Genomic DNA, 26,846 nt, shown 5'->3' with positions numbered 1-26,846 from the left:
TTGAGCTCAGAAAACTTGCGCATGAAGTAACTATGAGTACCACTTTGTCTTGCAGAACTAAAGGGATATGTCGGGAGCGACGGGTGAGGAGAGTGAAGCACAGCGCCTCGAGCGTGAGGCCAAGCAGAAGGAAGAGGCTGATGAAGCAGCCAGAAACCAGTTTCCACCACCACCACCCATGACGCAGCAGAACTTCCTCCAATACATGCAAATGTTGGAGGAAAGGCAACGAGTGACTATGGATCAGCAAAACAAGTTCTTTCAGGAGCTGCTTCAACAGAACAAGGTGGAAAGGCCTGAGAACCAGGGAGTCACATTGTCGGACTTCCAGAATACTAAGCCAATATCCTTCGCATACGCGCCCGAACCCATGGACGCGGAGGATTGGTTGATGGACACTGAGCGTAAGCTCAACACTGTTGGATGCAACGACCTGGAGAAGGTCAGGTACGCAACACACTTGTTGTGTGGACCCACCGCATCTTGGTGGGATAACATAGTAGCCGTTTATCCGGCTGAAAAGGTGTTTACATGGGAAGAGTTCAAGAGGAAGTTTAGGGAATCCAACGTCCCTGAAAGTATAGTGGAACTGAAGCGTCGAGAATTTGAAAGTCTCGAGCAGAAAGATTAGGCTATCCTGACTTATGTTAGGGAGTTTTCAAAACTGTCCCGGTATGCAGTTGAGGAGGTCAACACCGAGGACAAGAAGAAGAAGAGGTTCTTGCGGGGATTAAGTCCCCAGTTCAAGGTACAGCTCAGAATGATGAGAGCGACAGAGTTCCAGGAGTTGGTGGACGCAGCCATCACTCTTGAAGATGACTTTAAACAACTGCAAGAAGAGAAGAGAAAGAAGGCCAAATTCGAGCCTAAAAAACAACAACAACAACAACAACAACAACAACAACAACAACAACAACAACAACAACAACAACAACAACAACAACAACAACAACAACAACAACAACAACAACAACAACAACAACAACAACAACAACAACAACAACAACAACAACAACAACAACAACAACAACAACAACAACAACAACAACAACAACAACAACAACAACAACAACAACAACAACAACAACAACAACAACAACAACAACAACAACAACAACAACAACAACAACAACAACAACAACAACAACAACAACAACAACAACAACAACAACAACAACAACAACAACAACAACAACAACAACAACAACAACAACAACAACAACAACAACAACAACAACAACAACAACAACAACAACAACAACAACAACAACAACAACAACAACAACAACAACAACAACAACAACAACAACAACAACAACAACAACAACAACAACAACAACAACAACAACAACAACAACAACAACAACAACAACAACAACAACAACAACAACAACAACAACAACAACAACAACAACAACAACAACAACAACAACAACAACAACAACAACAACAACAACAACAACAACAACAACAACAACAACAACAACAACAACAACAACAACAACAACAACAACAACAACAACAACAACAACAACAACAACAACAACAACAACAACAACAACAACAACAACAACAACAACAACAACAACAACAACAACAACAACAACAACAACAACAACAACAACAACAACAACAACAACAACAACAACAACAACAACAACAACAACAACAACAACAACAACAACAACAACAACAACAACAACAACAACAACAACAACAACAACAACAACAACAACAACAACAACAACAACAACAACAACAACAACAACAACAACAACAACAACAACAACAACAACAACAACAACAACAACAACAACAACAACAACAGGTGGAACCAAGGATTCCAGCCTGCAAACCAAATTGTTTGCCGTAGCTGTAGAAAACCAGGACACCTTTCCAAGGATTGCAGGAAGCCAAGGATAATATGCTTTGGTTGTCGCGAGGAAGGACATATGCTTAGGGATTTCCCCAAGAAGAAGAATGGAGGAGGACAGTCAGGAGGAGGAGGAAGCCGAGGAGGAAACACCGGAGGGAACTGGAAGAACAAGAAAGCCTTCAGCAAGTTGAACTGCACCAGCTTGGAGGAGGTGGTGAACTCCGATCAGGAAGTGATAGGTACGCTTCAGATACTTACTCATCCTAGCAATGTACTTTTTGATACTGGTGCAACTACATCAATCATTTCTCAGCAATTCATCATCAAACATGGGATTAGTTGCACTAAGTTAGATACACCCATAACCATACTTTCTGCGGGGGGAACGATAGTAGTAACCCATACCAAACAAGGACATGTCATTATGATCAATAAGTGTGCGTTTGACGCAGACCTTTTCATTTTACCGATGAAGGACATTGATGTCATTCTTGGTATGAATTGGTTAGAGGCAAATGGAGCCTTGATAGACTGTGTGAACAAAACCGTGTCTCTGAAAAGCCCCGACGGAAGTAGAATGATCTACCAAGGAGATAAACATACACATATTGAAGTAGAGCTACAGTTGAATAGCATGAAGGAAGTAAAGCTGGAGGATATACCTGTTGTGAATGAATTCCAGGATGTTTTTCCTAAGGAATTACCTGGAATGCCACCAGATAGGGAGATAGAGTTCACTATCGACCTAATTCCAGGAACAGCTCCGATTGCTAAAGCACCATACAAGATGGGGCCTAAGGAGTTGAAAGAACTCAAGGAACAGTTGGATGACCTGGAACGAAAAGGATTTATTCAGGAGAGTATATCACCATGGGGATCACCTGTGATATTCGTGGATAAAAGAGATGGAGGCCGAAGGATGTGCGGAGACTACAGGAATTTGAATAATGTTACTATCAAGAACAATTATCCACTTCCTAGAATACAAGATCTATTTGATCAAGTTAGAGGCGCGGGAGTCTTTTCCAAGATTGATCTAAGATCCGGTTATCATCAGATAAAAATCAAGAAGGAAGACGTTCCGAAAACAGCCTTTGTCTCAAGGTACGGACATCATGAATACCTAGTAGTACCTTTTGGATTAACCAATGCCCCAGCAATATTCATGAATCTTATGAATAGGATTTTCATGCCATTTCTAGACAAGTTTGTCATAGTATTCATCGATGATAACTTGATATATTCCAAAGATAAAGCTGAACATGCTGAACATCTTAGGATAGTGTTGCAAACACTAAGAGAACATCAACTTTATGCCAAATTGAGCAAGTGTGAGTTTTGGCTAGATAAAGTAGAATTTCTTGGTCATGTCATTAGCAAGGATTGGATAGTTGTTAACCCGAGCAAGGTAGCAGCAGTTTTAGACTGGTAAGCACCCAAGACTGTCAAAGAAATTCGAGGATTCTTAGGAATGGCAGGATATTATAGGAGATTCATTGAAGGATTCTCTAAGATAGCAGGACCAATGACTAAGTTGTTAAGGAAGAACACACCATTCGTGTGGTCTGATGAGTGTGAGAAAAGTTTTCAAACTTTGAAAGAGAAACTCACCACAGCACCGGTGTTAGCAGTTCCGGAAGTTGGCAAGGATTACACCGTGTACTGTGACGCATCCAAACATGGATTGGGTTGTGTACTCATGCAAGATCGGAAAGTAATATCCTATGGATCGAGGCAACTCAGACCTCATGAAGTGAACTATCCAACACATGATTTAGAGTTAGCAGCAGTAGTATTTGCACTTAAAACTTGGAGACATTTTCTCTATCGAGCCAAGTGTGAGCTCTATACGGATCATAAGAGTCTCAATTACTTCTTCACTAAGAAGGAACTCAATATGAGACAGAAAAGATGGCTGGAGCTAATCAAGGATTATGACTTGACCATCAATTATACTCCAGGAAAGGCTAATGTTGTAGCAGATGCCTTGTGTAGGAAGAGCACTGGAGGAGTTGAACATGAAATATCACCGGAGTTGAAGAAGGAAATAAGTCAAGCCCATATACAACTTTGGGAGAAAGAAGCTCATGAAGGACTATCGGCTTTACAAGTAGCCGATGAACTAAGTGGAGGAGTTGAATCTGAAAAATGAGATAATCCTGGGTCAATTGGACGATCCACTCATCGTGGAGGAGATGAGAAGGATTGATGAGGGAAGACCATCAGAATTTCACCGAGGAGAGTCGGGATCATTATGGTTTCAGAAAAGGATTTGCGTTCCGGATATTGATGAGATCAAGGAAGTTGTACTCCGGGAAGCACATCAAACACCATACTCTATACATCCAGGAAGTACAAAGATGTACATGGATCTCAAGGAATTGTTCTGGTGGAATAACATGAAAAGAGAGATAGCACAATACGTGGCGGAATGCCATACATGTCAAAGGGGGAAAGCTGAACATCAAAGTCCGGCAGGAAAGTTGCAACCTTTGCCAATCCCAGAATGGAAATGGGAGGAGATAGGGATGGATTTCATCACCGGACTACCCATGACTAATAAAAAGAAGGATATGATATGGGTAATCGTGGACCGGTTGACGAAAAGTGCACACTTCTTAGCAGTAAACCAGCAAGACAAAGGAGAAAAACTCATCGATCTTTACATCAAAGAGGTTGTGAGTAAACATGGAGTACCCAAGAAGATCGTGTCAGATCGAGGATCCGTGTTCACATCAGCATTTTGGAAACAACTACATGAAGCTTTAGGATCCAAGTTAGACTATAGTACCGCCTATCATCCCTAGACAGGTGGACAAACAGAGAGAACAAACCAAATATTGGAAGATATGCTTAGGGCTTGTGCCCTAGACTTCGGAGGATCATGGGAGGAGCACTTACCACTAGCAGAGTTTTCATACAATAATAGCTATCAAAGCAGCATCAAGATGGCACCATTCGAAGCTCTGTATGGAAGAAAGTGTAGATCACCGATATGTTGGTAAGAGGCAGGATCAAGCAAGGAGTTCAATCCAGATTATGTTAAGGAAAAGCAGCAGATCATCGACATCATAAGAGATAGGCTGAAGATAGCTCAAAGTCGACAAAAGAGTTATGCCGATCAAAAGAGAAGGACATGGGAGCCACAAGTTGGAGACATGGTGTACCTTAAGGTAAGTCCGATGAAAGGTCTTCAGATATTCGGAGTAAAGGGAAAGCTTATCCCTAGATACATCGGACCTTTCAAAATACTGAGTCAGAACCGAGGGTTAGCCTTTGAATTGGATCTACCGGGAAGGTTAGCTCAAGTCCACAATGTATTCCATGTGTCTCAACTTAGGAAGTGTTTAAAGACCCCAGATGAGCCAGTATCACATGATGAGCTCGAGTTACAACCAGACTTGACCTACATCGAGAAGCCAGCTAAGATTCTCGAGGAGAATTGGAAACAACTCAGGAATAGAGCTATTAAGTACTGCAAGATTCAATGGAAGCATCACCCCGAGAGGGAAGCCACCTGGGAAAAGGAAGAAGACTTGAGGAAATCGTACCCCGAAATGTTCAGGTATTACAACCACAACTTCGGGACGAAGTTTTATTTAAGGGGGAAAGGCTGTAATATCCTAGGTTTAGAGACGATCTAGGGGTAGAATTTAGAAAGGGATGTGCACTGCATCGTAAATTACGGGAAATTTCGCGCTTTTAAAACAAAACTGCATCGAAGGGGGACAAGTTTCTCTCTCGACACCTTACATGGTTAGGGTTTCAAGAGTGCGATAAACTTGCATCTCACTTAGCTCAATTAGGTTTTGAGAAGAGAGGAGAGTAGTGCATTACAACTTTAAGTTTCATGATTGAATTCAAACAAACTTGTGTTTGAATTACAAATTCAAACATCATATGAATCTCTCATAATTCAAAATTGAGGTAATTCTTTAAACAAATTATAAATAATAAAGAATATAAATAATTCAACTATTAAGTAAAACTCATTAGAGAAAATTGGAGCTTTATTGATATTCACACAAGATACAATGTCAATTACAATATCCAGAATTGAATCATGAATTTACAACACATTACAAGAATTGAAGAAATAGAAAAAGAAAAAGGAAAATTACAAGTAAATGAAATATCCTAAACTACACAAATTAATCATCATGAAATGCTTGATCAGGTTGATCTTGAGCTTCTTCTTGATCAATTCTTGGCCCCTGCACACACATGAAGCAAACCTTGGTTTATGCCAAGTGGCATTTCCACTTGGCAGGTTAGCAAAAAATGGAAATGGAGAGGATATGACCATGGATCAGCCGAGATGATCCACTCACAGGACCAAGTTGCAACAAGGAACCACACAGGTAGCTCACATTGCATGTGTGCATGCCTCACAGCACACAAACCAGGGGAGTCACCAAAATAGTGCCAGGCTCAGCTGTCGACCCAGAGAGCCAAGTAAGGACCATATAAACCTTTTCCACCGCCAGAACTAAAGCAGCTCATCAGCAGCAACTCACAAGGGTAAGAACACCAAGAACAACAAGAACAGGTGAACAGCCAGAGCTGTCCCACTTATTCCAGCAATTACCATAAACAAACCAAGCATCACAAGCTTGCAAGGAGGAGAAGGGCAAGCAAACCAAGCATCCATAAGAAATCCTCTACACCAACACTTTAATCTAGGAGCTGGAGTGAGGTATACACATCATCATGAACAAACCAGATGGTTTTGTTCATAAATTGCACAGGCATGATCACACAAGCACACAAAGGGTGGAGTAACCCTGTTTTGATCATCATTTGGTCATAGACCAATTGTAACATGGTAGAAATGGCAAAGACCAGGTATCAATCAAAGCCTATGTCCATGGTTGTTCCAACCAGACAAGTGGTAGCATCTTCCAAATGGAAATAGGAAGGAAAACCATCCCAGAGACTTACCCAAATATACCCAGACTACACTAGCCCTTTTAAAAACCATCAGAAATGCAGAGATATATGTCTACTGCAATTATTTGTCAACATCAAAAGAAGCTGGCAACCAAATATGGTTAAGCCAGAGAGCAACTGTCCATACACATCAAGCCAACAAGGGTGGGAGCTTCACGAACAGCAAAGAATTGCTATTGAGGCCACCTCAACCACAAAACCATCCAACAAAGCCACCCATCATCACCCAGAGGGTTCAGAGTGAGCTAGGGTCCCCAACAACTTGTTGGCATCCCTCTAGCTCAAGTAAATCAAGGAAAAGAATCATCACTGAATTACAATTCATCCATTTATCCATTTGATCAAGCCAAACTAAACAGATAATTGAAATACACACACAACCAGAGGTGTAGACACTTGCAAATGATCCAAAGGATCACTGCAAGCATCAGCAGATGCTTGATCAAGCAAAGCCTTCATCAGCACAAGGCATGGTGATACACAATCACCAGGATAAGCACCAGACAGGCACAAGCAGGAAGTAAGCAAGCAATCAACAAGCATCTGATGATCATTTGATCACCAGAGCTTGCTAGAGCATGCTAAAGCATGCTAAGGCATGCTAGAACCAAGCCTAGCACCAACACAGTAACAACATGAAGTAAATAGCCACATAAATTGAACAATTTCACTACAGATAAGCAAATAAGCTATATGCAATTGTATCCAGAAGCACACCATCAAGGGATGGAGCTGTCTAGTCAACAACTGTGCACAATTGAGCATTTCCAAGATTCACAGCCCTATACACAACTCACCCAGGGCACTGGCTCTTGCAAATTTGCAAGAATTACACACAGTCATCAAGCCAGGGCAAGATAATTGAATACACTTGAGTGTCTAGCAAGAGTAGTATCAAGAACAGAGGCACATGGAAAGATTCAAGCAAGAAATGCAAGCATAAGCAAGCACATGACTTAGGAACATTGCACAGAATCATGCATGACAAAGATAGCACTAATTAAGCATAGCCATTAGACAGAGTAGGGCAGCACAACAGTTAGTATCCATGGCATATACAGCAGCAGCAACTAGCACATCATGGCAGCACCAGAGCTAGCATGACGCAGAGCACATAGGCGCAGGAGCAGCAGCAGCACAAGCACAGCAGCAATGGCCGCAGCATCAACGCAACAGCACGACATGATCTCTCCATGGGGAAGATTAGCCACAGCTCAGGCAAGAAGAAGAAGGAGTAGAGCTGAGAGGGAGAGAAGGAGGCGATGGAGTACTCACATGTGAGGCTGAACGAAGGACGCGGCCATGGCGGCCACGACAGCACACGCCGGGGGCACGGCAGTGCCAGGCCAGACCAGGCCACGGCAACGCTGCAGCAACCAACACCACCACAGCAGGGCACGGCGACGCCACCTCATCAGGAGCACCGGCGAGCAGCGCATCGTCGCAGATCTTGCGGCCAGGGCGCAGACGCGTTGGGGGCGAGCCGAGGAGGCAATGAGCGTCAGATCGACGCGGACCATCATGTCCGCCGTCGAGAGGCGGTCCAGATCCGCACCATCTCGTCGCCGGCGACGGCCGGAGGCGGCGGGATTTAATTGGCGACGGCGAGGGCGATTTTCATGTCGCCAGAGCTCGGGGGGGTTAGGGTTTCGCGAGGGAGAGGTGAGGAAGTGAGGGCGACCGAGTGGGCCGGAACTGGCCGAAGGGGTTGAGCCAAACCCACTCGGGTTCACCCTGACAGGTGGGCCCGAGGGCATTTTAGACATTTCATAAATTCCCATTTAAGTAAAAGCTTTCACAAAATTTTATAAAATAAATATAACTCTAAAAAAATAACTAAAAATATGAAAACTACTCAGGATAAAATTCTCTAGCATAATAAAATATGAAAAGGAATTTTTGGAGACAAATAAGATTAAGTCCAAATTTGATGATTAAAATAATCATTTAAATCACACCTTATAATTTTCAATAATAAAAAGAAGTCCATAAATGCTTTTGGACTTTAAAAACACCTTGACAACATTTCAAGGTTGAATTTTACCCTAAACAGAGTATCCCTAAATCATTCTTAGTATTAACCTCTCACATGAAATGATAAAACATCGGAAGGGGGGAACAAACCCTAAAAATGGAATCATGCATAAATGCTTCTTTAACCATTGCCCTTATCGGACAATGATGCTATTTTTCAGCAACAGAGGACAAGGGCCAGTCCACACCATCCAACTGCAACACTTTGCAGTGTTCAGGCAAGTTCATCGCTTGCTCATGTCATTTGAGTATTTTTATCAAATTACTTGCAAAGTACTATGTTTATCACTATTACATAAAAAGCAAAACCACTATTTTCATAACTATGAATATGACTAAGTGGTGGGCAATGGAACCATGGATTGTGTTGATATGGTGGAGGTTACATTGCAAGGGTTTATATCCATCTAGGATTAAACAACAAATGTCGTCCAGTGATTCTTGTGCCGTAATACTCGTGTTAACCATAAGATCTGGAGTGGGACGGAATAGTCAATCGTATTTCCACCTCTTGTACATCAACGGACGCGCTTTACCGTAGAACACTTGTATTCCAAGGGGGCAAGAGGTAGGCTAGGGAAGCCTTAAGTCCCCACGGCAGAGACCGTAGTTACACTTGTCGCCCGAGGATCAGGTTGTAGGGTGGGGGTCCCAGCAAAGTCCCCACGGTATTGCGGTCTATGAGGGGTTGCATCTACCGGCGAAGGAGTTTGGTTCGATCCCTGGACGATCGTCGTGGTCGGGGTCCATCCTTAATTGGTGTAAGAGGACCGGCGAGGACCCAGGGTCGGGGCATGCAACAAAGGGTGGGTGTATGAGGTAGCGGAGGAATATGATTGGCTATGACCTTATACCGGGCCTCACACCGAAGGAAGTGTGGACGGGAAAGCTGCCCGGTTGGCACCAAGGTTAAGATCTCTTATGGGTAAAGCAACACGCCTGCAGAGTGTAATGAATCGTGACCTGTCACTCCACTGTTCGGGATTTGGAGCTGCGAACGCTGCCGGAAAGGAACTCCATGAAGTTCTAGTAAACCGGTGAAGGCTGACGGACATAGTTCTTATGAATAAAAGCAACCTCTTGAAAAAATGATTATCAAAACCTGCATTGGTATTAGACTTTCTGGTCTGATATCGTAGCTAGTGCATTAAACACCTCTTTTCTATAATGAACTTGTTGAGTACGCTCGTACTCATACCACTCTTAAATCCCCTGCTTAGATTGTCTGAATCGACTGGAGGAGGACAACGACGACCCTGAAGGAGCCGAAGTCATCGGCTATGAAGAACCAGACCTCTCTAGAGGTGTTGAAGGTGTAGACTACCTTATATTCTACGGAACCGGGGAGGTTTCCGGAGGAGAGCAAGTTTAGATCTACCGAGTAGTATTAGCATCCGAGCAGTACGAACTCTTAGTACTTAACTGCTCGAGGGGATAAATGTATAACCTAGTAAGACTCTTATATTGTAAGTTAAGTTGGGCTCGCCTCGAACCCAGGAGTATTCCTCTTAGGACCCAAGAGGAGCTCCGAGATGATATGTACATGTTGCTTGTAATAATAAATGAATGAGTTATGGACCTGCTATGTTCTGTTGTACTACTCTGAGGGATGTAATATTTGCGGATTGGTACTTCGTGAATGTTATATCAACGACTGGCATACTACAACATGCAGTGGTATGCAGGGTCACCACAAAAGGGTAGGGAAATGTGCCGTGGCGGAGTTTCTTGAAGATGTCATTGGTGCAAACACCCTACAACATCTTCGGAAACTCCGCATCGGAAAAATTTCCCCGCAAGCCCGTGAAAGCCTCCATGCCCTGTAACAGCATTGGCGAAAGGGTTGGAAAATCTCCCGTGACGGAGCTTCTCGAAGATGTCGTTGGTGCTCGTGCCCTAGGACATCTTCGGAAGCTCCACCTCGGAAAAATTTCCCTACAAGCCCATGAAAGCCTCGATCTCCAGTAACAGCATCGTCGAAAGGGTTGGGAAATCTCCTGTGGCGGAGCTTCTCGAAGATGTCGTTGGTGCTCACGCCCTAGGACATCTTCGGAAGCTCCGCCTCGGAAAATTTTCCCCGCATGCCCGTGAAAGCCTCGATCTCTCTAACAGTGTTGGGGAATCTCCCTGTGGTACGTCACAATCTATATTTAACTAGTAAAAACAAGCCAACCATCTTCATTGTTAATATCTTACATATAGTAAGATTATTACGCAAAAATGAATGGGAAAGTGATTGCCATATTGAGATACACATGTTATGATTGCTTTGGCCGTAACCATGGAGCATCTTCATCATTTAACTTGATGCTTGGGTCAACATCCCTAGCTATTGTTTCGTTTTTCTTCTGGATCGTAGCCATGGAGAATCTTCATCATTCAACAAGATGTTTGGGTCAGTTTTCAATGTGAAGGGCGGAATTTCATGAAACTTATTATAATATACTGACATGTATGTCTTGTCATCTACTCCCACGATGTTTCTTTTCCCTGAAAGAACTATGTGGCGCTTTGGCTCATCGGACGCAGTATTCTTTTGCTGATTTCTTTTGTTTTGGTAGACATGTCCTTCACATAGAAAACCTGAGCCACATTGTTGGCTAGGACGAATGGTTTATCCATGTACGCAAGATTGTTGAGATCCACTAGTGTCATGCTATACTTTTGGTCTACTTGTACCCCGCCTCCTGCCAGCTTGACCCATTTGCACCGAAACAAAGGGATCTTAAAAGTAGGTCCATGTGGTGACCCTGCATACCACTGCATGTTGTAGTACGCCAGTCGTTGATATAACATTCACGAAGTACCAATCCGCAAATATTACATCCCTCAGAGTAGTACAACAGAACATAGCAGGTCCATAACTCATTCATTTATTATTACAAGCCATATATACATATCATCTCGGAGTTCCTCTTGGGTCCTAAGAGGAATACTCCTGGGTTCGAGGTGAACCCGACTCAACTTACTATATAGAAGTCTTAGTAAGTTATACATTTATTCTCATCGAGCAGTTAAGTACTAAGTGTTCGTACTGCTCGGCTACTACTACTATCAGATAAGTCTACGCTTGTTCTCCTCCGGGACCCTCCCCGGTTCCGTAGACGATGAGATAAGCCACTCCTTCTACACCTCCGGAGAGGTCTGGTTCTTCATAGCAGATGTCTTCTGCTCCTTCTTGGTTGTCGGTGTCCTCCTCAAGTCGATTCAGACAATCTAACCAGGGGATTTAAGAGTGGGTATGAGTACGAGCGTACTCAACAAGTTCATTATAGAAAAGAGGTGTTTAATGCACTAGCTACGATATCAGACCAGAAAGTCTAATACCAATGCAGGTTTTGATAATCATTTCTTCAAGAGGTTGCTTTTATATAGAAGAACTATGTCCGTCAGCCTTCACCGGTTTACTAGAACTTCATGGAGTTCCTTTCCGGCAGCGTTCGCAGTTCCAAACCCGGAACAGGGAGTGACAGATCACGATTCATTACACTCTGCAGAGGTGTGTTGCTTTACCCATAAGAGATCTTATCCTTGGTGCCAACCGGGCAGCTTTCCCGTCCACACTTCCTTTGGTGTGAGGCCCGGTATAAGGTCTAGCCAATCATACTCCTCCACTACCTCGAACACCCACCCTTTGTTGCAATTCCGACCTTGGGTTCTCGCCGGCCAGCGTATCCATAGGATACTATCCGACCTCAACTATTACCAGGTCGCAACCATGGTCCTTCGCCGATCGTTGCAACCCATCATAGACCGCATTACCGTGGGGAATTAGAATGGGATCCCCACCCTCCGGTTGTTCTCGCAAGATACAACTGCTACGGTAAGCGCATCCGTTGATGAACGAGAGGTGGAAGCACAATTGACTACTCCGTCCCACTCCAGATCTTATGGTTAACACGGGTATTACGGCACAAGAATCACTGGACGACATTTGTTGTTTAATCCTAGATGGATATAAACCCATTGCAATGGAACCTCCACCATGTCAACACATTCCATGGTTCCATTGCCAACCACATAGTCATATTCATAGTTATGAAAGTATTACTTTTGCTTTTCATGCAGGAGTGATAAATATAGTACTTTGCAAGTAATTTGGTAAAAATACTCAAATGACATGAGCAAGCGATGAACTTGCCTGAAGACTGCAAAGTATTGCAGTTGGATGGTGTGGACTGACCCTTAGCCTCTGTTGCTGAAAAATAGCATCATTGTCCGATAAGGGCAATGGTTAAAGAAGCAATTATGCATGATTCAGCTTTTAGGGTTTGTTTCCCACCTTCCCGATGTTTTGTTATTTCACGTCGGAGGTGTTGAATAAGAACAATTTATTATTTCTCCTTAAGAGTGAAAATATTAACTTGGAATATTTCCAAGTCATTTTGAAGTCCTTTTTAATTTATGGACTTATTTAATTATTAAAAATATGGTCTTATTTTAATGATTCTTTATTAATCCATTTTTCTTTGAATTAAATAATGGTTCAAATTTTACTGTCTCAAAGATTCTATTTCATATTTTATTTGGATAGAGAATAAAATTTTAAGTGGTTTACATATTTTTCTCTATTTTTTTAGAGCTATATTAAATTTTTAAAATTTGGTTAAAGTTTCAGTTTAAAGGAGAATTTGGAAATGACCAAATTACCCCTGGGCCCACCTGTCGGCGTAACCCAATGGGTTAGGTCGAACCGACCCACCAGGTCCGGCTCGACCAGCCTCACTTCTCTCTCTTTCTCGCGCGACTGAAACCCTAACCCTAACTTCTCTCTGGCAACGCTCGCGTCGCCCTCGCCGTCGCCGGCCGATTCCGGATGACTACGGCGGTACTGGCCCTCGCCGTGGGGCGCAATCGAGCCGCCCCACGATGCCGCTCACTTCTACCGCCCTTGATCTGGAGATCGTGCCCTCTCCACTCGCTGCCGACCCCCTTCTGCAACCTAGGGTTTGCGGATCCGCGGTGATCCGCCACCCACCGGTGTTCCTGATGCGGTGGCGCCTCCGTGCTCCACGCCGTGGTGGTGCTGGGCGTTGCGGTGCTGGCTGTGGCCTGGTTTGACTTGGCCTGGCGCCGCCGTGCACCCGTCATGTGCCGCCGTGGCCGCCATGGCTGCGGCTGCCATCTGCTTGCCCAGGTATGTTCGCCTCCCTCTCTCTCTTACCTGTTCTTCCTCTTCTTCTTCCTCTGGATGCTCTGGCATCCATCTCCTTGGCGTGCTGGCTTTGCCAGTACACCAGCACTTGCTCCTCCGCTGATGTGCTGTGTTCATGGCCAGCCTATGCTCTTGCTATGGCTGCTGCTGGTGTGTGATTAGCCCTGCCTTGCTACTGCCATGGTTGCTGCTGCTGTGCCGCCATGCTCATTTTTGCTATGTTGTTCTACTGCTGCTGCTACTGCTGCTGCTATATCTATGCTCATATATGTGTTACTACTGCTGCTGTGGTGCTCCTGGCTCTACCATGCTGTTCTAGTTGCTACCCTGTTATTTATCTCTTCATGTGTATGTCTATGGAATGATTCTGGCTAATTGTAGTGAGCACTTCTTGCTTGTGCAAGTGCCAGTATGCTTGTTGATCACATGCTATGCTTCATTGTGTCATAGTGCATCCATTCTTCTTTGATGTGCTTCTGGATACAATTATAAAAGGTGAATTTATATTTGTATGTTCATCTGCTGTTGCTTGGAGTGATAACTACTTATTTCTGTGGCCTTGAATGATCCTATGATCGTCCTGGACTTCCTGTTTGCTTATACACTTGTCTGAATTATGTTATATGTTGTTGTTGCTTGTGTATCAAGCTCCTCACCAAGTACTGGTGGTTGATGATGCTTGTGAAGGCAATACTGTTAGCTATATATTTCATTTATCTGGTCCATGAATTGATGCTAGCTAGGCTAGACTCTAGCATGCTTTGGCATGCTCTATCATGCCCTGGCAGGCCCTGATGATCATGGAATCATCAGTTGCTTGCAGGTTGCTTGCTATTTCTCTGCCTGTGCTTCTCTGATGGTTATCCTTGTGCTTGTGCATACTATTGCTTGATAAAGCATCTGTTGATGCTTGCAGTGATCCTCTGGATCATTTGCAAGTGTCTAGACTTGGGTATTTCATTTATCTGTGTAACTTGGCTTGATTAAATGGATAAATGAGATGAATTGTTTCTACAGTTATGATTCTTTTAGTTAAATGACTTGAGCTAGAGGGATGCCAACCATTGGTTGGGGACTCTAGCTCACTCTGAACCCTTCTGGGTAATGATGTAGTGGCTTGCTTATCAGTTTTAGGGTTTGAGGTGACCCTGACAGCACCTAGTTGTTGTCAGAGGTGGCTCCCCTCTCTGTGGCTTGATGAATGCTTACTAGATTTCTAGTAGCTTTTGGTGTTGAAAAATTAAATAGACATAATCTGTCTATATGTCTGATGGTTTAGTGAACCTCTAGCTGCTAGATGAGTTGGCTAGACTGGTAGTGCATCAAATCCTTGCTGGATCATTTGGTTGATTGTAGTGGTGATACACTTGGTTTGAATCATTGTTTCCCTGGGATTATCTCTACTGGCCATGCTCCTATTTTGCCAGTAGCTAGTGGCTCATCACCAGATGATGATACACATAGGGTATTCCTACCCTTTGGCTTGTGTGTGATGCATATGCTTAATTATGAGCAAAACAGTCGCTTGCTCATGGATTTCTTGGTTATACCTCACTCCAGCTCCTAGAAAGGTTGTTGGTGTAGAGGTTTTGCTTCTGAGTTGTGGTTTGTGCTTGCCATGCTCCTCCTGGTGGCTTGTGATGATCTACTTCATCTTGTGCTTGCTCAACAGTCAACAGTTCTTGGTGAAACTGTTTCTGGATGGTTTCTGGTGGTGTGTTGTTCTTCCTGTTCTAGTGTTCTTACCCTTTGGAGCTGCTGCCGATGAGCTGCTAGGGTTTGGGATTGAAAAAGTTCATATATGGTCCTCTCCTTGCTCTCCTGGTCGACGGCAATGCCTGGCACCATTTTGGTGACTCTCCCCTGACCTGTGTGCTATTGGGCATGCATGTATCCTTGTGAGCTGCTTGTGTGTTCCATGGTTGGAACTTGGGCTGCTGATGGATCAGCTCAGCTGAGCCTTGGTATTATCCATCGATTTTCTGTTTCTTTCTCTAATCTGCCAAGTGGCTTTGCCACTTGGCATAATGCCTTGTTTGTTATGTGTGTGTGCAGGGATCAAATGGATGATCAAGAGAATCTCAAGATCATGTTGAACAAGAAGTTAGTGAAGATTAACTTGTATAGTTTACAATATTTCAATTCCTTGTAATTTTCCTTTTTCTTATTTCAGTTATTCAATTTCTGAAATGTGTTGTAATATTTATAAATCATATGGATATTGTAAATGACAATGTATCTTGTGTGTGATAATCAATAAAGCTCAAGTTTCTCTAAAGAGCTTTTCATTTATGTTTCTATTCTTTTATATTCATAATTTTCCAATTTCTATAATAGTTTATTGGATTAATCATTATTTGAATTATGTTATATCAAATTGAAGTTTAAATTTGAAATTCAAACTTAACTTATTTGAATTCAATCATGCAACTTAAATTGAGATGAAGTGTTCCCCTCTCTTCTCGAAAACCCTAGTTTAGTTCATTGAGGTCCAAGTGTATCGCACTCTCGAAACCCTAACCTTGTAAGGTGTCGAGGGAGAAACTTGTCCCCCCTTCGATGCAGTTTTCTTTTAAAAGCGTGAAATTTCCGCAGATTTTACGATGCAATGCACATCCCTTTCTAAATTCTACCCCTCGATCGTCGCTAAACCTGGGATATTACAATAGTCAAATTCCCAGATCTCCTCTATGTACCCATAATATGTGTCCTTCTACCCATTATCATCGATTGCATCAAAGCGGACACCACTGTTTTGGTTTGTGCTCTTGTTATCTTGGGCGACCGTGTAAAATGTATTCTCATTTATCTCGTACCTTGGAAAGTACATACAGTCGAAGATGGTGACCTGGCCAACCTATATAGTTGATCTCCAATGGTGGTGTTATTCATGAGATATGTCTGCAACCAACTGCCGAAAGACTTCTCGTGTTCCCATTTAATCCAGGAGTCAGCCTTCCCCGAGTTTTCAGAGAGTAGAATATTCTTGTGTCTCTCGATATACGGAGCCACCACGATGGAATTGTGTAGAATTATGTAGTGTGCTTGAGTGAAAGAATACCCGTCCATACAACCGTTGCTTTCCTTCCTAGTGTGCTTTTTCCAGTCAGCCTCCCCTCATACCAAGATTCAGGAACACCAATCGGCTTAAGGTCAGTAAGAAAGTCTACAAAAAACTCAGTGAACTCGTCTATTCCATAGCCCTTGGAGATGCTTCCTTCTGGCCTAGCACGGTTACGAACATATTTCTTTAAGACTCACATGAACCTCTCGAAGAAGAACATATTGTGTAGAAACACATCACCGAGAGTTCTAATCTCTCCGACTAGGTGAACTAGGAGGTGCGTCATAATATTGAAGAAGGATGGCGGGAACAACAACTCGAAGCAGACCAGACATTAGACCACATCAATCTGTAACCCTGATAGACTTTCTCAATCGATTACCTTCTGAGAAATTGCAATAAGGAATGCACATACCTTCACAATGGCCAGTCGAATATTTTCCGGTAGAAGCCCCCTCAATGCAACAGGAAGCAATTGCGTCATAAGCACGTGGCAGTCATGAGATTTTAGGTTTTGGAATTTTTTGTATTTCATATTTACTATTATCTTTATATTCGACGAGAAGCCAGTCAGGAACTTGATACTGAAAAGGACTTCAATTTTCTTTCCTTCTCTTCCTTGGTAAGAACGTAGCTGGCAGGCCCTTGAAAGTGCCCTGGATGCTTGCCGCCTCGTCCTCTACGAATTTCCTGTTGGAGATATGCCCAAGAGGCAATAATAAATGGTTATTATATATCTTTGTGTTTATGATAATGTTTACATACCATGCTATAATTGTATTAACCGAAACATTGATACATGTGTGTTATGTGAACAACAAGGAGTCCCTAGTAAGCCTCTTGTATAACTAGCTTGTTGATTAATAGATGATCATGGTTTCGTGATCATGAACATTGGATGTTATTAATAACAAGGTTATGTCATTATATGAATGATGTAATGGACACACCCAATTAAGCGTAGCATAAGATCACGTCATTAAGTTATTTTCTATAAGCTTTCGATACATAGTTACCTGGTCCTTATGACCATGAGATCATGTAAATCACTTATACCGGAAATGTACTTTGATTACATCAAACGCCACTGCGTAAATGGGTGGTTATAAAGGTGGGATTAAGTATCCGGAAAGTATGAGTTGAGGCATATGGATCAACAGTGGGATTATTTGTCCATCCCGATGACGGATAGATATACTCTGGGCCCTCTCGGTGGAATGTCGTCTAATGTCTTGCAAGCATATGAATAAGTTCATAAGAGACCACATACCACGATACGAGTAAAGAGTACTTGAGACGAGGTTGAACAAGGTATAGAGTGATACCGATGATCAAACCTCGGACAAGTAAAATATCGCGTGACAAAGGGAATTGGTATCGTATGTGAATGGTTCATTCGATCACTAAGTCATCGTTGAATATGTGGGAGCCATTATGGATCTCCGGATCCCGCTATTGGTTATTGGTCGGAGAGAAGTCTCAACCATGTCTGCATAGTTCACGAACCGTAGGGTGACACACTTAAGGTTTGATGTCGTTTAAGTAGATATGGAAATATGGAATGGAGTTCGAAGTTTTGTTCGGAGTCTCGGATGGGATCCAGGACATCACGAGGAGGTCCGGAATGATCCGGAGAATAAGATTCATATATAGAAAGTCATTTTCTAGGTTTGAAAATGATCCGGTATTTTTCCAGGAAGGTTCTAGAAGGTTCTAGAAGAGTCCGGAATAAATCGGCATGGAAGGTGGAGTCCCAGAGGGACTCCACCCACCTTGGCCGGCCAGCCTAAAGGGAGGAGGAGTCCCAAGTGGACTCCTCCCCATGGTGGCCGGCCACCCCACCAAAGGAAAGGGGGGAGTCCCACTCCCCCTAGGTTTGGTCATATGGAAGGTTTATGTTGGGGTCTTATTCGGAGACTTTTGACCTAACCCTTGAGGCTTCCACCTATATAAAGAGGGAGAGGAGGGGCTGGCCGGCCACACCAAGACCACCATGGCCGCACCCCCTCAAGGCTGCCCTAGCCGCGCGCCCCTCTCCCAAACCCTAGCGGTTCCCTCCTACCTCTCTCTCCCACATAGCTTAGGCGAAGCTCGCTCGGAGATCTCCACCACCACCGCCACCACGCCGTCGTGCTGCCGGGATTCCGAGGAGGATCTACTACTTCCGCTGCCCGCTGGAACGGGGAGAAGGACGTCATCATCAACACCGAACGTGTGACCGAGTACGGAGGTGCTGCTCGATTGTGGCACCGTCAAGATCTTCTACGCGCTTTTGAAAGCGGAAGTGCCGCAGCAACGAGAGCCTCCTCTTGTAGGCTTTGGAAATCTTCAAGGGTTAGTCTCGTTCATCCCCTCGTTGCTCCCATCTTCTAGATTGCATCTTGGTTTGGATTGCGTTCTCGCGGTAGGAAATTTTTTGTTTTCTATGCTACGAATCCCTACAGTTCCTGGTCCTCCTGTGCTTCCGGTGTATATTTTGACTTCCATACAAGCCTAGAATATTCACGCAAAGATTCTGGGTCAGGTGCATCACATCGATTGCAGAGTGGACCTCATGGACTTCCCAATAGGGTAGCTCCCAAAATATAGATTTCTTCTTCCACATGGATGCGCGATAGGTTGGCTGCCAGGACCCTTTCCAAAGATTATTTTTAAACCCTTGACCGTACCAAATACTTCAGCACCGATACGGGTGACAGGCTGCGACCGGATTTCTGCCTTGCCATCGAAGTGTTTGCCGTTTTCTTTAAGGGATGCTATTGCGGAAGAAAACTACGATTTTCCGGGTACACATTCTTCCTATATTTTTTCAGATATATACTTTCCGTCTGATCCAAACAGTGCGTGCATGTATTGTATCCCTTGTTTGACTGTCCTGAAATGTTACTAAGAGCAGGCCAATCGTTGATGGTTACGAAAAGCAACGCTCGTAGGTTAAATTCCTCTTGTTTGTGCTCATCCCACACACGTACACCTGGTTTGGCCCATAGCTTTAAAAGTTCATCGACTAATGGCCTTAGATACACATCAATATCGTTGCCGGGTTGCTTCGGACCTTGGATGAGCACTGGCATAAGAATAAACTTCCGCTTCATGCACAACTAAGGAGGAAGGTTGTAGATACATAGAGTCACGGGCCAGGTGCTGTGACCGCATCTCTGCTCGCCAAAAGGATTCATGCCATGTATACTTAGACCAAACCATAAGTTCCCTGTGTCACCTGCAAAGTCCGGCAACTCTCTCTCGATTCTTCTCCACTGCCGACCATCAGTGGGGTGCCTCAACTTGTTGTCTTTCATACGGTCTTCCATGTGCCATCGCAACAACTTGACATGCTCTTAGTTTCTGAACAGACGTTTCAACCGTGGTATTATAGGAGAATACCACATCACCTTTGCAAGAACCCTCTTCTTGCGTGGCTCGCCCTCAATATCACCAGGGTCATCTTTTCTGATCTTATACCGGACATTTATCCATATTCTCGTACTCCTCACCGCGGTAGAGGATGCAGTCATCAGGGAATGCATGTATCTTCTGCACGTCTAATCCTAGAAGGCAGACAAGCTTCTTTGCTTCGTACGTGCTGGCGGGCAATTCATTCTTTCTTGGAAGCATCTTCTTCATTATTAGCAGCAACTTTTCAAATGTTGAGTCAGCCACACCACTCTCTGCCTCCCACTTCAGCAATTCCAATGTCCTGCCTAACTTTTTCTGGACATCTTCACAAGTTGGGTACAATAATTTGTTGTGGTCCTATAACATCTTCTCGAACTGCAGCCGCTCCTTTTCTATATCGCAGCCTCGCTGTGCATCAGAAATGACCCGACCAAGATCATCAGCGGGCTCATCTACTCGTTCTTCACCCTAACCTTCTTATTCATTGTCTTCCATTGCGGTATCAGCGTACTCAGGGAACATAGATCGGTAGTTGCCATCATCGTTCTCTTCTTCATCGCCGTCTTCCATCATAACCCCTCTTTCTCCGTGCTTGGTCCAAACATTATAGCCAGACATGAAGCCAGAGCGAAGCAGGTGGCTCTAAATGACTCTTGAGGAAGTGTGATCCTTCTCATTCCGACATTGCACACATGGACAAAACATAAAACCACCACCATGCTTGTTCGCCTCGGCCGCATCGCGAAAAGAACGCACACCTTCTCTGTAAGCAGTTGTGTGTCGGTCACCGCTGTATATCGAACGCAATCACGATCCTAAAATTAGTGTCACACGGTTTAAACGAGAAAATAGTTGCTAACCTTTTAGGACAAGTGGAAATTAAGAGGAGGAAGCTTAAGTCTGGCTCGGGCACATTATATCATGTCTGTCTTCTGTGAAATCAAATGGCATCGCACATATTTCAACAAACACTTCTAGTGCATATTAGTAAAAAAAAAAGACTAGCACAAATCCACACTTCTCCCACCAGGAAAAAAAATAAGAGAGAGGGGAGAGGGGGCTGCCATATATATAGTGCTAGTCCTTTTGTCCTGGTTTGAGATACAAAACTGGGACAAAATATTCCTATGGAATCAGGACCAATAGGTGCCATACGTTTTGGCATTTTCGGGGTAGCATGATCAGGCCTTTAGTCTCGGCCCGAACATGATCGGGACAAAAAGGATCCAACGAAAGGCCTATTTTCTAGTACTACTGTAGGCATGTGAGAGGAGAGCCTGATCTTTTCAGATAGAGTTCCGATTGTAGTTTGGACCCCTTTCAGATTCCCGTAGCTTCGTTGTTGTGAACGCACTTCACTCCTGTTGCAGCTTATCACAAGCATCGTCAATGTAATCCAGCAATTTCCTTTTTCTTTTCTATCATCTTTATGTTCCTCTTCCTCGGTTCGTTGCAATGACACTTAAAAATTACTGACTAGCGGGAGACAATAAACAGCCAAGGGGTAGATAAGTACGGAAATTACATAACAGCAAAAGGCAAGTGTGCTAGCAGCACAACCAATAAACGGACTGAAAATAAGGACCTGCTACGCCTAATTGGAAGAAATCCAACGCAAACTAATTCAACCTTGCATCGGAAGTATCTTCAGAAATAATGTTCATTACTATGCAGGTGAAGTAGAACGCAGCTAATTAGCCAGCAGGTCACTAACAAACACAAAAGCCCTACCAGTCTATCACCATCTTCAGCGATTCACTAACCAACACGAAGCAGTACCGCCAGACAAACCATTACCGGCATCAGGGAATTCGGCAACATCAGCAGTACGGGATATCGATAAATTGCCACCATTTACGGGGATGATATAGACCTCCATTGTTCTTATCCTTTGGTTGCTCAACAGCTCAAACAGGCAGATATCACCAATCTTCAGATTGTTGTCTTGCACAAACTTTTTCCAGCCACTTCTAAGCCTTTTATCCTGAGGGCCCTCATCGAACCGCACTGCGTATTTCTGACCATGCACCTGAAGATACATGTTTGGCTCCCGGCCAAGGTAATTCTTAGCATAGTAACTGGGGAAAGCCTGTATAAAGATTTGAACAAAAGAGTTAGTAGATAATGGCAAGAATAAAGTTACGTAAAATAACATGTCATCTGCTTCCTAAATTTGTACAGTATTAGGAAATAAACTATACGTAAATTCAGCATTGAGAATAGCATGTACATTAATATTTATATACAACGCTTTAGACAGACTGAATAAACGAAGCAAAACACACATTAGAAAGATGGAACTCACCACAGAGAATCCTGATTCAACGCTGGACTTGCCCATCACAGCAACAAAGATGGGGATCTCTGAGCGTATGGATTGGACCTTCTGCTTCACTGCCACTTTCTGAACCGAAGTTAGTTTGGTCTTACGTGTGGTAATGTAACCATCCTTCAACTGCTCCTTCTGAGAGTGAGAAGTAGATGGCATGTTCTTCTTTCCACCAATAAAACTGGAACCAGGCATATCATGAACTCCATAGTCATCTTCAGAGGATAAAGAATCTTCTGTGCACAGAAAAGGGAACTACTAAATATAGATACAAAATATGAGAAGGATTTGCAAGGGAAGATAATCTGAAGTTGCAAACTGATACCATATGACTCAGAGGAGGGAGTTGTCATGTTCATGTTGCTTTGACAAGATTTGTCCACTTGGAAGCGCTGCTGTCTTTCCGTTGGTGGTGACTCCATTGGCATCCCGTTCATTCTGCTAATAGATCCTTGCATTTCCAAGGGCTGGTGAACAACTCGAGAATTGTTCATGGATTCAGCAGCTGATTGCATTTGCATTGCCCGATCCACTGCTTCAATATTTGCACTTGCACAGGCTGAGGATTAATATTAGCATGGTTCAAGGTTTCAGTTGCATTTGTGCGCTTTTCTTGCAAAGGAGCCACAAAAGGATCCACAATAACTGATAATGCATTCTCACAACCAAGTTTATCAAAGATCATGACACGAAAGTTAGAGTTTCCATTGTATCTGAATACTATGGTGTCACCCATCTCTAGACCAAAGGTTTCAACGAATTCCCCCCATCCCTCCGTAAGGACAAGCTTTTCTTGGTGCTTGGCAACTTCAATTATGTAACTGCAACGATTATGTGTTTCAAGTTTGATCTCTCCTGGGATCATTCCCTTGAAACGCTGAACAAATTCTTCTGGGATGATCTGTGGAAGAAAACAAGTTTTTTTTGTATGTTAGAACGGACTGTTTGTAAACAAGACAACAAAGATATTCGTTATAATAGAAGCGGCTTTCCTCTTTAATACATCTGACTATAAAACATACTGCGTCCGTTTCAAATTTGGTCAAAAGTAAAATCTAACTAAGTTTATCGATTTTTTTTTTGATAAAGGGCGCTTTATTAATAAAAAATTTAAAGCATTACACTCGGCCTCTGCATAGCTAAGATGCACACAGCTGTCCAAGATCCACACAAACCAAAGGAAAAGTTTGACAAGAGGTATACGAAAATGGTAAGCAAGATAGGGCGAAGGAGGCAAAATCCAGCGATTATGCAGCTACCCATGTTGGGTAAGAAACTCCTTGCCTTTCCTCCAACCATGTAAGTTTATCGAATATACAGAAGAAAGTAGTATCAATATCTACAATATAAGATAAATAACCCGCAAAAAAAAAAAAAATAAGATAAATAAGTTATGAAAATATATTTTATGGTGAATCTATTCACATTCATTTGGTATTGTAAATGTTAGCTATTAACTAAATTTATACACCTTATTCGTTCTAACGTAGGGTGTACCAAGGAATTAAAGAGACATAGTATCATAGGATAAGGAGAATGCCAAATGCAGCATGGTAGTATATTCAGGTATGTTTGCACAAAGCTGATACCATGCCACAAGTATGTTTGTTTGCACAAAACTGATACCATGCCACAGGATGTTTGTTTGCACAAAGCTGATACCATGCCATGCTAGCTTTGTCCAAACAAACATACCTGAATATGCTACCATAGTACCATGCGGATTCAATCCAAGCATAACATTAACAGGAAATATGAGTAAAAGTTGCAAGGACTACATATACTTTCAGCTTTCCCCAAAATCATTATAAGTCTACACATCATTCAAACTAGAAAGAGAGAAAATCTGGTCTTAAGAAAAACAACAAAGTGAATGATGTAAGGGAGTGGTACTGCATTTGCATATAAAGTTACCATCTCATGTTGAAAATCTCCCATCATAAGCATCAACACATATTTTTTTTCATCATCCAAGTTCATGTAGTGATATTCGAGCCAGCTTTTGCATCTTCCACAAGCCGCATCCATCTTTTTAGCAGACCTGCAGTGCAAACGCCATTTGAAGTGAAATTTGCTCCTGCAAATGAATCCATGAATAAAAAAGTGCTATTTTACCCGATTTCATGTGCGTCGCTGCGCCTGTTTTGGACTTGAGATATAAAAGGATCCAGAACAACTGATAATGCTTTCTCTCGACCAAGCTTATCAAATATTATGACGTTAAACTTAGAGTTTCCATTATATTTTAATATTACAGAATCACCCATGTGTAGATCATAGATTTCAGCGAATTCACTCCAACCCTCTGTAAGGACACGCTTTTCTTGGTTCTTGGCAACCACAACAGGGTGACTGTTACCCTTTCGAGTTTCTAGCTGGATTTCTCCTGGGATTTCTCCTTTGAGACGCCGCACAAGTTCTTCTGGGATTATCTGCAGAAAGTAAACCGAAGTTTGGACAGATAATTTATGATCAAGATCCAAAAGATAACTATCAAACTGTATCTTTCTCAGGCTGATACCTGATTATTATCCTAGGAAAAAAAAGGAAAGTATGTGTGGATCTTCTTTGTATTTGTATAAAGAAAACTACTTGGAAATTTCGTGTAACTAACTTACCCTGACTGCAATCATGGTAATGGCACTAGCTAGCATCTATATGGATTATGGCGATAAATTAACAAGTGTAAATAACCTGAAGGTTGCGAAAACTACGCAGAATTGACTACTAAGCAGAATTTGAAGTAGTAAATAGCACACACATATTTTAACAGATGAGTGGCCTTCAGAAAAAATAGCACACACATATTTTAACAGATGAGAGTGGAACTGCCAACTGTATTTGAACAGGGGTTACCATGTCATCTTGGAAATCACCCATCATAAGCACCAAGAAATGCTTCTTTTCATCATCCAAATTCCTGTACAGATTCTCATCCCGCAGTTTGCAACTTTCACAAGACGTACACATCTTTTTAGGACACCTGCAACGAAAAATATATTTGCGGTGAAAAATTGGTACGAGGACATTAACAGCAAAAGGACTTGTACTTGAGCCGAACTCATGTACTCCTCAATCTGAGTTTGAGAACTGGCGATTCGTGTTAAAAAAATAAAATTTGATTCAAGCCATCATTGCTCCATCCGAAGTGGATTCCCGATTAAGAGGATAAGAAAAAAAAAAGCTAGATGAACCTGAGTTCTCTATAATAGCCGCGTCGACCTCATCCAAGGTCGTTACGCCGGTACCAACCACCCCGCCGGCGGCCGATTCTCCGGCGAACTACACGTGATGCTTTGTCGACCTCATCGAGAGCCACGCAGACTTGGCATGCCTGGCATGGCCATCGCCGCCCTCAATCCCCCCCACACGGCCACCAGTACAACCACCATCGCACCGCACGCCCACACCCAACCCGGCCGGCAGACCTCCGGCATCACAACAAGACGCATGTCCCCCTCCCTCATTTGTACTGTACATGCACAAGTTGTCATGACCAAGAAAAGGGACTTGTGATTCTTGAATTTCCATCGCCACCGCGGTAACGGAAATACAGACGGGCCAGCATCCAATTGCTTATAAGCAAAAGTTAAGAAAAAAAAAGGATATGTGATGCTGGATCCAGAGTCACGCCAAGATACAAGGAAAAGATGGTGGAAATCATCTGGGTTATTTTGCTGGGGAAGGGAAACCAGTAACTAGAAAAACGAAAGAAAGGGGGTTGAGAATTCCTAGCCAAAGAACAAAAATCGACCGAAGTCGTTACCGAGAGAGCTCGTGATTTCTTACCTTGCCTATCTCGTCACCTTCGTTCTTCCTCCTCGTTGCCTTCCGCAAACTGGCTCTGCCTCTGCTAGTTGCTATTAGTGTGTAACCAGACTCCACCGCTTCACTAGTCCAGCACTTGAGGCTGAACATATATGCCGTTCCACTGCCTTGCTCGGTAACCGAGGAGACGCTCCTCGGGATTATGATTTATGAGTTGTCTTCCTTTATTTTAATTTAATAATCGTAAGACAAGTTTGAATGGGAGCCGTATTTC

At 43.1% G+C, this 26,846-nt stretch overlaps 1 protein-coding gene across 1 annotated transcript in view; it reads right to left on the bottom strand.

Moving 5' to 3' along the window:
* Window positions 1-25,774, bottom strand: part of LOC124696516 (B3 domain-containing protein Os03g0619600-like) — a 60,142-nt gene extending 34,368 nt beyond the window's left edge. Inside the window, exons 1-7 of the mRNA XM_047229233.1 lie at window positions 25,661-25,774; window positions 24,920-25,236; window positions 24,719-24,845; window positions 23,355-23,705; window positions 23,130-23,271; window positions 22,781-23,040; window positions 22,273-22,564 (exon numbers count right to left, since the gene is read on the bottom strand). Coding sequence (XP_047085189.1) covers window positions 22,273-22,564; window positions 22,781-23,040; window positions 23,130-23,271; window positions 23,355-23,705; window positions 24,719-24,845; window positions 24,920-25,236; window positions 25,661-25,774 — 1,603 coding nt within the window. The remainder of the gene's footprint in view (window positions 1-22,272; window positions 22,565-22,780; window positions 23,041-23,129; window positions 23,272-23,354; window positions 23,706-24,718; window positions 24,846-24,919; window positions 25,237-25,660) is intronic.
* Window positions 25,775-26,846: the final 1,072 nt, after the last annotated feature.

The sequence above is a fragment of the Lolium rigidum genome, chromosome 3, assembly GCF_022539505.1.
Source record: "Lolium rigidum isolate FL_2022 chromosome 3, APGP_CSIRO_Lrig_0.1, whole genome shotgun sequence".
Lineage (NCBI taxonomy): Eukaryota > Viridiplantae > Streptophyta > Magnoliopsida > Poales > Poaceae > Lolium > Lolium rigidum.
Note: the sequence above shows the minus strand (reverse complement) of the source record. Positions and strands in the feature narration are given on the sequence as shown.